At 34.7% G+C, this 18,084-nt stretch overlaps 1 protein-coding gene across 1 annotated transcript in view; it reads left to right on the forward strand.

The window, feature by feature from the left end:
* Positions 1–18,084, forward strand: part of Lrpprc (leucine rich pentatricopeptide repeat containing) — an 89,600-nt gene that overhangs the window by 42,224 nt on the left and 29,292 nt on the right. Inside the window, exons 22-25 of the mRNA XM_090337037.1 lie at positions 26–111; positions 1,452–1,659; positions 10,009–10,133; positions 10,815–10,921. Of these exons, the coding sequence (XP_090193163.1) occupies positions 26–111; positions 1,452–1,659; positions 10,009–10,133; positions 10,815–10,921 (526 nt within the window). The remainder of the gene's footprint in view (positions 1–25; positions 112–1,451; positions 1,660–10,008; positions 10,134–10,814; positions 10,922–18,084) is intronic.

The raw sequence follows: 18,084 nt of genomic DNA on the forward strand, positions 1-18,084 counted from the left end.
AGTATAACTGGTTTGATTTTTATAGTGATCGCTTAGATTCTTCTGCAGTCCTTGATACTAGCAAGTATATTGGCCTTGTAAAAGTATTGGGAAAGCATGGCAAGCTCCAAGGTAAGCATTGGCAGATAAGGGGAAAATGTGATGAAAGTATTTGCCTCTGGAATATCATGTGATTTGGTATTAATGGTATATCATGTTCTACAAAGCACTTGAACACTTTGCATACAAATTTGCATGTGAATCCAACTGGAGCTGCTTGGACAGTGTAGGCCATTAGTTTTAATGGATTGGCAAGCTTGTCATTTACATTTGCACAGCTCAGTGCTTTTTGCATTTCTGCAGCTAGTTTGCTGTTTGGATTGAGTTTGAAGATCATGACTTATGGCACAATTTGCTTATATGCCTGCACTAATGGCTTTATTTTTGCGTAAGAAGATCTAAAGACTGACCATAAAATCTATAAACATTGTCTGATGTATAGAAATATTAAGGTTTTATTTAGAAATTCATGAGGAAAGCTTAGCCAATTATATAGTGAAGTTGACTTTTAATTTTGTTCAGATAATTCTAAACCTAATATGATTAATTGTATTTGATGATACATTCCTACTATTTGCTTGTTTCTTAACTTGGTCATTTGGCTTTATTCTGAAATTGCATTTTTAGCCTTTTCTTTTTTTTTTTTTGTAAAGAAAAGACTTTAATTTTGCTGTGTGGGAAAATATGCAAGAGTAATACTTTATTTGAACATTGCGATTTTTCCTAGGAAGCTTTTCTGATACTGAAAAATCTTTGTACAGATTAGCCTGCTTTTCCAAAAATCACTTTGTATAAAGTGGTCAAAACATTTTGTCTGTATAATAATTAAGAAAAACATTATAAAAATGCACTTATTCCATATCCTAAAATGTTTGTTTCTGCCTTCTTAATGAAGCTTAATGAATCTAATGTATTAACATGCAGTCTTTTGGAAAGCTTTCATTGGCTCTGCCTGGCTAATTAGTATCGACATAGCAAACAGACCCTATCGGTATCAGACCATTAGTCTGGCTGTATATACAGTGTAAACACATCTTTATTATCTGGCCTCCTGACAAGCCATCTGCTGAAGAAACAATAGTGTGATTTAGCAGATGTTAGCACTGAATGATAAAAGCATCCATTTAGGAGGATCTTACAGCTATAGGGCAGACCATACAGGGTTATGTGGTACAGAGTGGGCACACAGTCCCTATCTATAATTTGTAGTCAAAGTTGCAGGGAAATGATAAAACCATGCTATTGTGGGTTTATAATTGTAGTCTCGTTTAGAAATGCAAGTAGTAATTAACTTGAAATCGGCATTATACACTAGAATTTACATTCCTGCTGGGCTTGAAATGCTGTTTTAATAGCAGTTTGTTTTCCCTACATGAAATTACCTAAGGGTCTTTTGTGTTACTTCATTGTAGATGCTATTAACATTCTAAAAGAGATGAAAGAGAAGGATGTTCTTATCAAAGATGCAACAGTCTTGTCCTTTTTCCACATCCTAAATGGAGCAGCTTTAAGAGGTGAAACTGAGACAGTAAAACAGTTACATGAAGCCATCGTGACTCTAGGGTTAGCAAAACCATCTACCACCTTAAGTTTCCCATTGGTCACTGTACACCTAGAAAAGTAAGTCAGTTGAATTTTGAATTTTGAATGTTGGTGTTTAAAGATTTAATCCAAGCATTTTTAGATTATACTTTGTAAATACTCTGGTGATGTGGAAGCCTCAGGAGTCATTTACCCAAGAATAAAAGGGCTTAAAACATGGATGGACTAAGTGACTAAGATTACCACCAGCCCTGTGGCTCTGTCACTTTTCCATGGACTGAATGGTCTCTAATGATTTTTTTGAGGGGGGGGTTGGGGAAGAGGGCAGCATGTGATGTTATTACATGAAATTAAATCTAGTTTTTGAGCTTAATAAGTGCTATTAATAAACATAAGAAAGAAGGAACTTTTGAGACTTTAAAATAGTGTGTCATGACTGTTACTCAAACAATGAGTATAGAAACATCTCTGCTCATAATCTCCATGTGGTATTTTAATCCCATACATTGATACAATTATCCTAGCTTTAAAAAATATTGGAGATGTATCTGTGTTGTTCATTTACTGGAGTTGAACATTTTTCATTTGAAATGCTCTTGCTGATATTCAGGTTAAAGAATCAATTTGTTCTTTTGTAATGTGTGAAATATTTTAGCAAAGTGATTAGTACTCTTTGTCTTACTCCTTTTGGTATTATTTTTTATAATTAGGATTTTCTGATTTTAGTGGGGATATCCTATCATTTCCAAGTGAAAATAAAATTTGTGTTTGTTTGTTTTTTGCCAGTCCTGGGGACTGAAAATAGGGCCTGAGCACTGTCCTTGGCCTTTCCTCAAGTCCAGTGGTCTACCACTTGAGCCTCAGCACCATTTCTGGCTTTTTTTTTAAATGTGTGTGGTGCTGAGGAATCAAACCCAGGTATTCATGCATGCTAGGCAAGCACTCTACCACTAGGCCACACTCCCAGCCCCAAATTTTTGTTTAACAGTTCTTATATTTTCAGCAAATTTTTGGAAGTTTTTATTTAGTATTGAATTTAAAATACAGAATTAAGAGTATCTCTGAACTCATAGTACTGTTCATACATGTGATCCATGCAGCTGACACTTTGTTCATTAGTATCATCTGTAGACAGAATGAAGTGTATGTATAGTGCACATCCACCCAACAATTTCCTCGCTATATAACTTGATAAATTAGGTGTTTACCAATTCTTAACCTCAGAAGCTCATCATTACATCCTTTCCCTGGACTAGTGGTTCAGTGTATTTTTAAATTCTTGTAATCACAGACAACTTTATAATCCTATAATTATAATGCTTTCTACTATTATTTAAAAGACCCATCTCTGCAAATTGCATGTGAAACTCTGCAGAGGGATTTGGAAAAAATGGGCCCAGTGCCCAGAAAAATTAGGACCTCCTACATCACTGGGAAAAGATAAAATAATTAACAAAGAAAAACAAGCAATAGTAGAAAATTATTTTACAAACAGAAATACTTCAAAAGATAGAGAAAATGGGACAGTTTTCCAAAATAGGTGTGCTGATTGGGCTCATAAACCATAGAGAAGTTACAGGAAAATGGAAGCAGCATGGAATTTACATGTTTACCCGAAACATGCTTTCTGCTTTTGATTAATTAAAACCATCAGATATTTATATCTCAATCAAAGATTTGGCTGTCTTTGAGAGCTGGGCTAAAGAGATCTAAATTAGTGTCTTTTATGGTGTCTTACTACTCTGCAGTACGTGCAGAAATTTTTATTAGGTTTGTGTGTGTGTGTGTGTGTGTGTGTGTGTGTCGTTTTGCTTTTTTTTGTTGTTGTTAATTATTTCTTGCTATCTCTACTTAGCAGAGATAGTCTCCATAACAAGTTCTTTTGGCTTGATCTATCGTAATAAGGTTATTCAATGTCTTTTGAGTCATGAAAATAATAAAAGGAAACAAATGAAAATTTTTATTTATAAAATTACAAAAACAGTGATAACTCTTCATGAGGAATAAATCACTGACATGGAAGTTTTTATTCAATTGTTTTGTCTGTCTCAGAGAAGATAACTAATTAATTCAGAATCATGACAGGTGCTAGGATTAACTAAACTACCCTGTCCAAAAGTCCACATGTATTTATATGATTAAATATGTTCAGTCTCCAGTAATGACCATGTAATTAACCCCAGCAGGTATGAGCTCATCTATGGTCGTTGGAACTTAGTAAGATAAACTATGATAAGCATTTCAGAACATAATAATTTTGAAACAAGCCCATGAAATTGAGTTCCTTAGATAATCTTTAAAATTCTGTGGGTCTTATTTTAAATTGGCAGAACGAAGGAAATAGTAGTTTGTGTTCTTTAGATAGTGAAAAAAATGCTTTGTGGATTTGGAAATAATGCATTTTGTTTCTGTTTATTTACTAAGTGAAATCCAAAACAATGACAGGTTTGTAACACTGTAAATGAGTTAGTTAACCTTTTTCTGAATTGCCAATATGATAATGCTTGCATTGGAAGGAAAAAAAATATTTCAGGGTTAAACTAACTTTGTATGTTTTATATTCCATTGTAATCTATAAGCTATTATCTACATATAATTCAACTGTTATTTTAAAGATTTTCTTAGATAACTTCCGTTTTTCAATTTATTTATTAAAATCATGCCTAATTCAGGTAGGTGACAGAAACCCTCCATAAGAAATGCTTTAAAATGTGTCAGAAGAGTTTTTGTTAGTTTTTATGTGATGATAAGGCAATGGAATTAATACAGTCTGGGCCATAATATGTGAAAGCATGAACAGTATAAAGCAGTCTCAGACTCACTTTATAGCTGATCCATTTTGGTTTCATTGCATGTGAAAAATATCTAAAGCTCTTTAACTGGATTATACTAGTACGAATGATCAAAGTAGCTTTAATTTCTGCTTTCCATTAAGGATTTTTCTGTGTATCCTGATTCATGCTGTAATCCATATCTGAACATAAGCATTTCGTTAACTGCATTGCAGACTTTGTGTATATATTCATCGCAGACCCATTGATAAATCAAACTGAGTTCTTCATAAATACCATATATTCTCTAAAATGAACCTATAAACAGTACAACTTTTAAAACTGATTGCAATACTTCTGTAGGTTACATAAGTGGAAAATATGCTTTAAAAATGCTGTTTATTCTGTCATCAGCACTCCCCTTCAATTTTAGCATCTTCATTTGTACTGGATACTTTTATTATTTATGGGAATGCTTGCCTTCTAGAATAAAACTCTTTATGTGCTGAAAGGAAATTAAGGAGGTTTGGCTCTTTTACTCCATTATTGCAATTAAGAATTTAGCATCATCAGTGCCAAAGGACAAAAAGTGTTTCATTTGCCCTAGGGGGACAGGACAGTGATAAGATGATTTTTCGTCAAGGATCATTGGGTCGTAATTAAGTTACATTCATGGCTATTGCTTTTTGAAGGATGATTGGTAAATGACAGGCTTCATGTGCTTAGTGCGGACAGTGTGCAGTAAGGTTTTTTCTCCCTCTGTCAGAAAATCCTGTTGAGCCTGATAATGTAAATGTGGCATTTTATTCTGAACAAAAGAGCAGGGAAATGAGCTATCTTGTCTAATCATTCAGTTGTTTAACACCGACTTCCAGTTTAGACTCAATTGGTTGGAAAGCACTTGACATGTGAAGTTAGTGCTGTTCGGAACGCATGTTTGAGTAAATTTTAAAGTAAGTGACAGCTAAATTGTACCTAGGGAAATTACAAAGCCTTCAACACAGTTAATTTTTTGGGGAGGATTAGTTGTAATTGCAATACCAGTCTCCTTGAAGATTCTTCATTTATAGATGATGAACAGAGAAAAAAAACATTTAGATTTTTCTCGGGCTGGTTCTCTTAGAATCATTTTTGTGAAGATGATTTCTCTTGAGTTGCTTTCCCCTATACTAAACATCTGAAGACATATGGTTTGTTTTTAGGGTGTTAAGTTTGGGTTCTTTTTTTTTTTAAATTCTGTGCCCCACAGCTCCACTTTTCACTAATGATTTCAGATTTGAGAGCTTTTCAGTCAGTAAGTCCTTTAGATAAATTGCCACTTCACCAAATAACACTTTATGCATAATGTTGAAGCACTTTATTCCAATTAAAAATCAATATTTGTCATCTTTTTTGTTGCTTAAATTAAGTATCCGCTCTGAATTGAGAATGTATTTTCTATGAATACTAGGAAGAGTAAGTAAAAAATCTACAGATAAGCAAATAGACAATTGTCATTGTAGTTTAGTAATTCAACATTTGAAATACATGTATGGTTTTTACATTTATATATATTGATTGATTTGACTTTATTTCCTTTATGTCTTAAAGGAAATATTATTAGCATTGGTGTATATGAACATATGAATAGGTCCAGCATATTTACATCATACTTAGCATCTGTTTTTATATCATTTATATTACACTATATTTTAGTTTGCTGTTACTACAGGCAACAAATTCCCCATGAATTTCTTATATGCCTTTTTATGTTCTCTAAATGAAAAATTTAAGATTATAGTTGATTTTTATATATTCAAATTTCCTTAAAAGAGAATTGTAGAATACAGAAAGAATTTTGATGCGGGCCAATTGAATCCTCTGTTGCATAAAATAAAGCTTTCAGGTTTTCAAAATTATTTGCTAGGCCTGTGTACGTGTATATATGTGTAGAATTGAGAATTACCAAATTGCCTTAATTTTTTAAGTTCACAGAATTTTGGTAAAGCCTACATTTATTTTAATCAATGAAAATACTCCTTTTTAAAATTTTTATTTTTACCAGTCCTGGGGCTTGAAAGTCAGGGCTTGAGCACTGTCCCTGAGCTGCTTTTGCTCAAAGCACTCTACCATTTGAGCTATAGCACCACTTCTGGCCTTTTCTGTGTATGTGGTATTGAGGAAATAAAATTCAGGGCTTCATGCATGCTATACAAATACTCTATCACTAAGCCACATTCCCAGCTCCCAAAGTACTGCTTTTGAAAGGTAATTGCTTCTCAACACATACAGTTGTCATAAAAATTTGTATAGGTCATTTGACTTTTTTTTTAGTATAGTCTGGAATTTTAAAAATGCCTTGATTGGAAAAATAAAAAAGAAGAAGCAAATGCAAAGCCCTGAGTTTAATCCCCTAAAAGTAATGCCAAAAAGGAAAAGAAAAGAAAAAAAAGCAAAAGTTTACTAATTTTTGCTCATCTTAAAGTGTATGTATATATAATATATTGTGTGTATATGATCAAATTTTGATGTCAAAATTAATGTATCAGCATGACTTTTGAAAGAATTTGTTTATTTTCAAATAGTTATAAACCTTGTTATAAGCAAAATTATCGATCTCTTTAGGTGATCTATTTTAGAAGCTAGAAGTATACTTATTGGTAATGTCCCACATTTTGTCTTGGAAGCATTTTCTTCCCTTTTTTCTTTGATGTTTTTCTGCTCTTACTGAGTTCATCCTCCTTAATAAAAGTGATGATTTTGTCTGCTGGCATGAAACGTATTAGCAGATGAACCTAATCAGCACAGTATTAAAACCGGGAGGGAAGCCAAAGGTCCCCCGTTCAGCCATTGTGATAATCTGCCTTTCATCACCACCTCTAGGAGTCTTTGAGTTAAATATAATACTTGTGGGATAGGGTTAAAATACTAAGTTCTGTTAGTATCCGAATACTCTTGTAAGCAATATGAATATTAGATTCTTTTCATGGTTTTTATTTACACCACCTAAGGATTTTATGGATGATCTAATTGAAGGTGAATTTTTACCACCAGTCCGAATGTGGGAAATAGAGACAAAAGACTTCACTAATTATTTCATTTCTGTCTCTAATATACTTTGTAAGGAGTGTTGCATTGAAGATTTATTTCATTTGTCTATGGTGGTCTGAACAATAACCTTGGTATTTAAAATTACTAATAAATATGAATTATTTTCATTCTTCTGTTCTTTTCTGTTGCTCTGATCATGTATAATCTTCAGAAGCATATATTTGGAGACCAAGGACTATTAACATGTCGCTTTGATTGACAGAACAATTATTCATTCATTTATTGATAGTTTGACCTAATGTAGGGGAAATAAAATTGAGACAATACTATTTTAGTTTGAGAATTTTCCTCTGTAAAAGCAAATCTTGCCATTTATGAAAAAGAAATAATCAGTACATGTTGTTTTTACTTTTAAAAATGCCTTAGTAATTTTCCATGAAGTGGTATTATAGAAAGGCAATAATGGAACATGTATCTGAGGCAAGGGAAAATACTCATTACATAAAGCTTTATATCATATGTAGTAGCTACTGTAGCATTTCTCTTGTACGACAGTAATCTAGCCTGCAACATCTACTTGCGGTTTTGAAATTAACCTATAATTTAGTCTTCACCCCAAATGACAAAAATTCAAATGACTCTGTGGGGTGCCAGATGCACTGTAAACAGGACTTCATAAGGGATAAGATAAGGTAAAGTTCCCTTAGGATAGATTTGTTTTCACACTAATAGTAGTATTGCAGTGAAACCAATACTTCTTTGTAGCACTTAATTTTTTTAGTCCATCTTAAACTCTTAATCTGGATTAAACAATAATGTAGGCCAGCATAGCATTTGCATGATGGTCAGAATGTTAAAGCTCTAACCAGAAATTCTTAAATATTTTCTTTTGAAAACTGTTGCATAAGATAATTTACGTTCTCTACAAAGATGTCACTAATTCTCACTAGTTTGTACTTTGGGTCTATCTCTATATTCTCTTAAAAATAAATTTCACATAATCTTTTCAGAAACCTTTCTTATACCAAATTGGACCACCGTATTGGCTGATGCAAACAATAGTGCTTTTCCTAGAATATAATACATAGATGTTTGAACAAGATGTGGGAAGTCAAGGGATCTGCTGCCAGGCCCTTGCTGTGTAGATTTACTAGCTCTAAGCAACTCAGTTAATCTCTGGTGGCTCAATTTCCTTTTTTCACTAAAAGTAAATGTTTCAAAGAGAATTATGCCATAAGCTCTATAGTGATCCATGGTCTTAAGTAATTTCTCACATTCTTTTCTTGTAAAGGGAGCAAAAAGTGCTTTTGAGGATCCACAGAAAGTATTTATATACTTTATCTTATATACATTAATATTGAGAATATATTTAGATAAAAGTCGGTAATGAGTTTTTAAAGTTTACACTTTCATGAAACAAAAAACAGTTTATGAATACCATAATTTTTATAGTAGTCAGTTTTTATATGCATCCTCAAACCTTAGTCTTATTTCCTACTTAACTAGTAAGAAGAGAATACTATGATAAAGTTGTAAAGTACTTATAAATTCTTTCATGACTGTTGACAGGTATTTTATAATGTTGCCTAAACCTAGAATTGTAGAGACCCTACAAAAGCCTATAAGTACTTGGAAAAAGTATTTGACAGATGGCCTTGTTTTTTTATATTTCATACATTCCTAGGGCAACTTTCTTTTTTAATTTTTGTTTTTTGCTCTACCTTTGGCTCAGTTCTTTACATTTCTCTTTTTTTTTAATTGTCGGGATAATGTATAGAAGGGTTACAGTTATATTTCGTCATTACTTCTCTAACATTGCTACCCTTCTCATGTTTTTGTTCCCCTTTCCTTCCCCCCACCTCTCCCAATCATCCTGTTTTCCCCCCTTCACTTTCCTATTTCAAATAAACAAATAAACTTGCATACAATATGCCAGGCAACAAAGTCAGATACAGTAACAACATGAGATTAACCATAAGGACAAAAAAAGAAGAGAAATAACAGTACATTAAGAACAACAATCACACAAAATAAAGTTCTTTCCATATCCTGTAGTTCATTTCATTTAGTTTCATCCTATGTCCTTTATGTTTATAGGTTTTGAGCTATTACAATCCTCTGCTAGGAAAGTCCTAGATGTGTACTGATTATTACAAATGGGGGAAACCATGGAGCCTATGTTCCTTTGGTTCTGGCTTACTTCACTTAATGTGATTTTTTTTTTTTCCCCCAAGTCTACACTGTTGGTGGGAGTGTAAACTTGTTCAGCCACTCTAGAAAGCAGTATAGCCGTTCCTCAAAAGACCCAGCAGTCCCACTCGTGGCATTTACCCAAATGTCCAGAAACAAGGACATACTAAATCCTCTAGCACAACAATGTTCATTGCAGCACTATTGACCATAGATAAGATACGGAACCAACCCAAATGCCCCTCAGTAGATGAATGGCTCAAGAAGATGTGGAATTCTATGCTGCCATCAGAAAGAGTGACATCTCACCCCATTTGTAAGGAAGTGGAAAGAATTGTTTACATTTCGATTGGTCATTTAACATCTCTTTAAACTGAGAGTCTAAACTGAATTTAGATATATTTTATTCGTTGCTAATTGTTTTTATTTTTCCAAGGGGTGATTTACCTGCTGCTCTTGACGCTACCATTGACTGCCATGCCAAGTATAAAATATTACCCAGGATTCATGATGTCTTATGTAAATTGATAGAGAAAGGAGAGACTGATCTCATCCAAAAAGGTCAGCTATCATCAAATATCTTAGTGTGGGTGTGTCTTTTTTTCTTTTTCCTTATGAAGATGAATGTAGTGTTGTGGAGAGACAATTTAACAGGAAAATTCTGTTATAATTCTGAGTTGAATTTTGTATCTTTGATTTTTTAATGATTTCTTCCTCTTCCTCCTCCTCATCTTCCCCTCCTCTTCCCTTTCCCTCTCCCCTTCCTCTCTCCCCTTCCTCCATCTCCCTCTCCTCCTCCTCTTCCTCTTTCTTTCTTTCTCCCCCCTCCTCCTCCACCTCTACCTTCACCTCCGCCTCCTATGTGGTACCAAGGAATCAAACCTGGGTCTTTGTGCAGGCTCGGCAAGCACTCTATTACTAGGCCAAATTCCCAGCCAAGTTCTCTTTAAAAAACTGGTCTGAATATATATGCTATGGCTACATGAGGGATAATGACAGCAAAAAATAAAAAAGTTATCTTTAAAGTTATTTATTTAGGAGGTACTAGGTAAAGTCAGAGTGTTATGTGCTTACTAGGTAAGTGTTCTGTCACTTGAGCCACACCATTGGCCCAGTAATTTTTTTATTTAAAGATGCGTTTGTCCAGAACTTCATATACTATGTTTCTTTACTTTTTAAAAATATTTATATACCTGTGTATATGTGTGAATTCATATACATTTGCTTTTTTCTCCTATCTAGCAATGGATTTTGTGAGCCAAGAACAAGGTGAAATGACAATGCTCTATGATCTCTTCTTTGCCTTCCTGCAAACAGGAAATTACAAAGAGGCTAAGAAGATCATTGAGGTAAGTTTTTTTAAAAACTACAATGTCCTAATTGTACATCTATTTTGATTCTTAATTACAATACATTTAAATTTTTTAACTATTCATTGCACTTGGTCTGATTCATGTTAATAAAATTCAGTCTCTAATGGGGAAGGAGGCTTGTCCAGCTTCTTTATTATATATAACTACAGTTCAGAAGAGGCAGTCTGGTTGTATATCATATTTATTACCTTACTTTGTTAAATTTGCTATTCTGTATCAAAATATTTGCATATCAAATCTTGCATTTTGGAACAGTTAAACACACATTCCAGGGCATAATGTTGCTGATCCTCTTTGCCAAAGAATTTCTTGTTCTTAAAAGCAATAGAATTCAATTTTCTGCAGACCATGCTCAGATTTATTTATTTTTTTGCCAGTCCTAGGCTTGAGCCCAGGGCCTGAGCACTGTCCTTGGACTTTCTCAAGGCTAGAGCTCTACCACTTGAGCCTCAGCACCACTTCCGGCTTTTTTTCTATGTATGTGGTACTGAGGAATCGAACCTGGGTATTCATGCATGCTAGGCAAGCACTTTAACCACTAGGCCAGACTCCTGGCCCCTCAGATTTATTTTTAATGCTTGTCTATAAGTTAATCAGCCACATAAGTGCCATCTGCAACTATTCGCTGTTTTATTTAATTTCTACCCCCTTCTCTGGTAAGCAGCTTATGGGAAGTGGTAGGTGACAAAACCTGTCCCACCTAGGATTACTGTATTTTATCTAAACTTTACTGAAATTTTTCTTACCTGAATTGAGAAGGCAAAAAGCAGCTATAAAAGTTTCAACAAATTTGAATTTCACTATTAAAACAATTCTTTGTCCACTCTGGAAAGAAAACATTCTACAAGAAATAGATTCATTCTGACACTTAAGCTTAGGCAGGAGAATGATGAGTTTAAGACCTGACTGAGCTGTACAACAAGACCTTGTCTAAAAAAATATGAAAAAAATATTTCATAGTATTAAAAATGTTTACTTACAAATACACTAGCAATCACATTTCTTGCATATTGTACATCCACGTGTCCTTTTCTAAAAATGTATGATAGTCAGGGCACAAAGGTAGTATATGGCCTCTTTTGTCTACGGATGACTCCTTATCAGGATTTTCTATATATGTGACCTAGAAAATCATTACCTCTTCATTTGGTGTTTTTCAAAGAGAACTCTAGTATGGGAAAAAAATGAATGAACTGTATTCAGAGCTTTCTTCTTCTGTCTTATGACTCAGTCTGCCTACCTGTCAGTGTCTTAGTTACTTGTTGCTACAGCACAAGTAATTCATTTGTATTTTGTGGGAAATGGTATAAATTCTCCCATTGGCAGTACACAACAAATCTGAAAATGAGAGGTATTGTCAGCCAGTTAGTTTGTACTCTGTATTATCAGGTCACTGATCGAAGTAGAAATGAAGCATAAGTTTTTAGATAATGGCAATGAAAGGTATGTAATAAGCAAGGCACAGTAGAAAAAGCTAAAGGCACAAAAGTGAGTTCCCCTTTGCCGTCTATTTGCTTGTATGATAATGGACAAGTTACTAAACCACTCTAAGCTTCTTTCTGCATAAGGGAATATAATATCCATCTTTAAGATTCAATCATGTAATGTATATAAAGCAGCTTGCATTTTTTCCTAGCTTATGGTAAGTGAGCAATAATATTAATTCTCTTTGCTTCTTTAGGGTAGGAATAGTGCTATCTTTACCATGCATAATATTTATTATGATGCTTAGCATAAGGGCCATACTTGTCACAGGTAAGAGAAGATTGCTGCTTAATTACTTTAGAGCTTTGTCAGTGTAGGTCATTTAGGAATAACTGCTGATGACAGGATTTTCAGGGAGATGAAGATAAAATTGCTCAAAGTATAAAGTTTCATAGAACTACTCCATCATTCAAGCATAGGACAGCAAGAAATGTGTATGAGAATGGACTAAAAGACCTTTTCACATTGGTTATTTTATTTCTTAATGTTAGAAGGTAAATTGGGATTTGAGGTTTTTTGTTTTGGGGGGTTTTTTTTGCCATTTGAATTCACATTTTCTGAGCATTGTTAGAAATCTAAAAAGTAAAGGAAATTAATAACCTTGATGTGGGATCCTGTTTGAACAACACTGGTGCGTGCGTGCGCATGCGTGCGCCTGTGCACATGCGTGTATACAAGTAAAATCTTTAGTTGTACAGAGGAGTTGGTATTTGACAAAGTGGTTTATGGATACAATATATCTTGATCAATGTTATCCCTTGCAACATTTTTACCTATCTATCCCCTACCCATCCTTCCCTCATTCTTCTTAATTTTGTAGGCTACACATTGAGTTTTTAACTGCATTTCTTCCCTTCTGTTTTTTGTCTACCATTTTTCCCTTGACCTCACCCTACCCCTTCCAAGTGCCCACTTCAAAGTACTTTATTTTTGCTGATCTTTGAAATCAAACTATTTGAATTCTCTCCTGAATCTACTATATTTCAAATAATATATTTGTATATACTTGTATCACCCAACTTACTTACTTGTAAGTTTATACATTAAATCTAGTCTTCACATATAAGAGAAAGCATGCATCCAGCAACATTTATTTTATCATTCCTCAACCAATAGTGAGCCAGGGTGCTGTTGACTCATACCAGTTATAATCCTCGCTATTCGCTATTCGAAACTGAGATCTGAAGATCTTGATTAGAAGTTAGCCTGGGCAGGAAAATCCAAGGGATTCTTATCTCCAATCAATCTCAGATAAAGCTGGAAGTGTTGCTATGACTTTGGTAGCAGAGCACTAGCCTGGAGCGAAAGGAGCTTCAAGCATCGGGACTCATAAAAAAAGAAATATTGGACAGGAGTTTGGCCTAGTGGTAGAGTGCTTGCCTAGCATGCATGAAGACCCCGGTTCGATTCCTCAGTACCACATGCATAGAAAAAAGCCGGAAATGGTCCTGAGGCTCAAGTGATAGAGCTCTAGCCTTGAGAAAGTCCAAGGACAGTGCTCAGGCCCTGAGCTCAAGCCCAGGAGTGGCAAAAAATTGAAAAAAAGAAAGAAATATTGTGGGCACTGGTGGCTCATACCTGTCATACCTGCCTGAGGATGATCACTGTCCACAAGCCTGAGACTCTTATCTCCAATTAACCACCAGAAAATCAGAAATTTGGCACTATGGCTCAGGGGATAGTTAGAGTGGTAGCCTTGAACTGAAGAGCTGGACAGTGCCCATGCCCAGCATCCAAGTCCCAGGACTGACCTCCCCCCCAAAAAACATTTTATCAATTAGTAGATTCCAAAGCTTCTTTATGATAAAGCACTGTGTGATATAAGAGAAATCAGTCATAGCAATGTGTATTTCATGAAGAAATACTACTAATACCATGAGTACAGTGTGATGTTTTGTTTTTTAATGAGCTAGTTTTGTCTAAATTATATACATATGTATCATGTACATTATACTATAATACATTTCACATAGACAGTACACGGGTGTTTTTTTGTTTGTTTTACCGGAGGGTAAATTCCCTTGACTGAAGTCACCACTTGAAGACCAATTAAAGTAAGTGTGTGTTCGCATATTTTTACTCAAGGTGTAGTGTTCTACCACTTGGGTCACAGGTCTTCTTAGGCTTTTTTGGTGGTTAATTGCAGACAAAAGTTTCACAGTCTTTCTTGCCTAGCCAGGCTTTATATTTAGATTTGAGCCTCTTGAGTTTCAAGGATTATGGGCATGAGCCACCAGTGCCTGTAACAGTTTTTTTGATACTTCATTGTGTGCAAGGGTATGAAACACTAAATAACATTAAAAGTTTCTATAAGGAAATGTCACTTATTTTACCGTCTGCTTTGTGAATTCAATAATCACTGAAGAACTGCTGTAGGCCACAAGCTACACTATTCTCTGTAATTGCAAAGATGAGCAAGATTCTGCCTTCAGCTTAACTCCATAGTCTATCTTCTTCTTCCCCTGGGGCTTAAATCTAATATTACCAGCTATATGCTATAATAGAACTAACTCTTATGTTCTTGTAAGTGATTTTCAAGTACATCTTCATATGAGCCTCAGACAGCAACTTTGAGAAGTAATTAGAGCAATGAAATTTGTTTGGAATGTGGACTGGGAGCTTGTTTATTAAATAGTAGCCAGGAATTTGATTCTTGTTTTCCATGAATTTCCTCGTACCATCCTTGCCTCTGTCTCTTTTAAATCCTGAACTATATGAACAACACACCTTTTCTGTAAATTTGTTCTTCTTCCATCTTTCCCTCTCTTTATGGTTTTTCGTGTAAGACTAGAAATTGGAATTCTAATGATCTCGCAATCTTGTATTCCTCTTGCTTTGTTTTTGTTTTTGCCAGTCCTTGGGCTTTGAACGTGGGGCCTGGGCACACTGTCCTTGAACTTTTTCAAGGCTAGCACTCTACCCTTGAGACACAGCACCACTTCAGCTTTTTCTGTCTATGTGGTAACTAAGAAATCGAGCCCAGAGCTTCATGCATTGCTAGGCAAGCACTGTACCAGTACACCACTCTCCTGGCTTTGCCTTTGTTCTTTACTGGATCAAATTCAAGGTATTAATCTTGTGTGTCTTCCTTAATAGAGCCTTGAACTCAGGGCCTTGGAACTGTCCTTGGACTTCCTCAAGGCTAGAGCTCTACCACTTGAGCCATAGCACCATTTCTGGCTTTTTTTTCCCTATGTATGTGGTACCAAGGAATTGAACCCATTTCTTCGTGCGTGCTAGGCAAGCACTCTACCACTAGTCTAAACTCCTGGCCCTACAGAGTAAATTTTAAGAACTATTTTTCTCCTCTGTCTTGGGTGAAAATTTTAATATGCTCATATCCATGCTTACTTTGTATAATATCTCATATTGCCTGGTTAGATTGCTCATAATGCCTGGTTAGAATCTTTTTAGTTTATGATTGGTTTTTAATTTAATTTATTTGTTTGTTTGTTTGCCCATCCTAGGTCTTGAACTCTAGGTTTGGGCACTGTTCCTGGGCTCCGTTTTCTGAAAGCTAGTGCTCTACCACTTGAGCCATAGCACTACTTCTGGCTTGTTCTGTATATGTGGTACTGAGGAATCGAACCCAGGACTTCATGTATGCTAGGCAAGCACTCTACCACTAGGCTATGTTCCCAGCACCTAGATTGTTTTTTTTTTTACTTGCTCAGCCACATTTCCTCTCTGTTGGAGATGTCCCTGAAGATTTTAGAGAAAGGAAACAAATGTTGAAAAGCTTGATAATATGATGACACCCTTTTTCTTCTTGTTTTTGTTTCTCTCTTGTTGGAAGCCAGCTAGAGAAACTGAGGCTTAGTGGGGGGGGGACATTGTGATGTTGATGATCATTTAGAATAAGGGCAAGTAGGTAAAACATTATTTTTGGGTTAAACTTAAGATGATCTTCTTAAAAATAGAATTTGAAATATAGGCATAAAATCTTCATTTACTTTTACTTTATATGTAATCATTTGTGGTATATTTTACTAGTATACATAGAAATTTATTATGGTACTTGCAGATTTATGACAGAGCGAGCAATGAAATTAGAGTAATTTTATCTTGGCTCACTTTTCATTGCTTGTGAAAGGAAGTCCAGTAATATAACTGCAGAAAGTTATATTTTAAAGTGCAGTAGCACAGATAGAAACAAACATGTCAGGTTTTTTGTTAATGTTTATGTCTCCAAGACCATGTCCATAACCTTGGGTTCTCAAATATTGAGTCACTGCTCTTGTTCTGTTTGGACCTAATATCCACATATCAAGGAGGTGTTTGTTCCTTTGGTCTTGACTTATCTCGCTTAACATGATTTGCTCTAGTTTCATCCACTTCCCAGTGAATGCCATTATTTCATCTTGTCTATTGGGTATATAGAATTCCATTGTATATATCACATTTTTTGTATCCATCTATAGTGGGACATCTAGGTTGCTTCCATTGCTTGATTTTTGTGAATAATTCAGAGACATGGTTGAGCCAGTGTCATATTCTGGGTTATGATGCTCAGAGTAGATGCCTAGGAGTGGTATGGTGGGGTCGTAGGAAAGGTCTGTTTTTAGTTTTGTTTTTTTTAAGTATTAATGTTTTTATTATGGAATCAAAGCAGTATTTTATACATTAACTCAACTTAATCTTATTGTAAAAACATTTTATGTACAACTGCAGTGAAAGCTTTACACAAATTGAGAAAAAATGGGCTTAGTTTCAAAAGTACATTGAGTTGATACATAAAATATTTTTCTGTAGCAAAATTATATTTCCCCACTTAAACCAATAAGCCCATTTAACCCAATAGTAGATGAATTATGAATTTATAAATATGGTTTGAACTCTGGGATCTAGAAAAATTGCCTTCCAGAGTGGCTGTACTAGTTTACATTCCCACCAGCAGTGCAGCACAATCCCATCAGCATTTGTCGTCTGATTTCAGAAGCCCAGTACTATATTGTAACTCTAGAAAGTTGTATTTTAAAATGCAGTAACACAGACAGAAGCACACATGTCAGGGTTTTGGTTTTGTTTTTAAATAATTTTTAGCCTTACTACCTATTAAGTAAGTTCTAGAAGTAAAATCATTATTTTAACTAACATTAGCCCATTTTCATACTAGATTTATCATTCCAGTTAGAACTCTCCAAGCTTTTATTATGTTTTCTATTTCTGCTTTCAACTTGCAGTGTCTAAAATTCAATAAGATGTTAAGAGATAAGGCAGAAATGTTTACTGTTACAACAAACAGCCTAGGGGATTTAGTTAATCTGACCTAGATGTTCTTTTGATGATTGAGATTTATATGTGAAAGCAGCTCTCAATTTCAAAATGAAACACAGGAAGATTCACTGTCTAAATCAGGATCCTTTCTGTAAATTCCAATTCAGTATTGTTCTGCAGTGACAAGCAGATTAATCAACACACAGGACGAATTTGCCATGAAAGTTCTGCTTGTTAGATCTTTAGCATTTGAATCAACAATAATATTAAAAGTTGTAGCATTTGCATCTTGCTGTCTTAAAAGGGATTATTTGCTAGTTTTCATGAGCTCTTAATTTACATTGATGCTAGTTTCATTTTTGGTGTAATGCATGTGAAATGAGATAGATGTGAGGCAATCTTTGAATAGAAAATACCTGAAGGTATGATAATTTGAA

Source organism: Megascapheus bottae, chromosome 7 (genome assembly GCF_031878675.1).
Source record: "Megascapheus bottae isolate mThoBot1 chromosome 7, mThoBot2.hap1, whole genome shotgun sequence".
Classification (NCBI taxonomy): domain Eukaryota; kingdom Metazoa; phylum Chordata; class Mammalia; order Rodentia; family Geomyidae; genus Megascapheus; species Megascapheus bottae.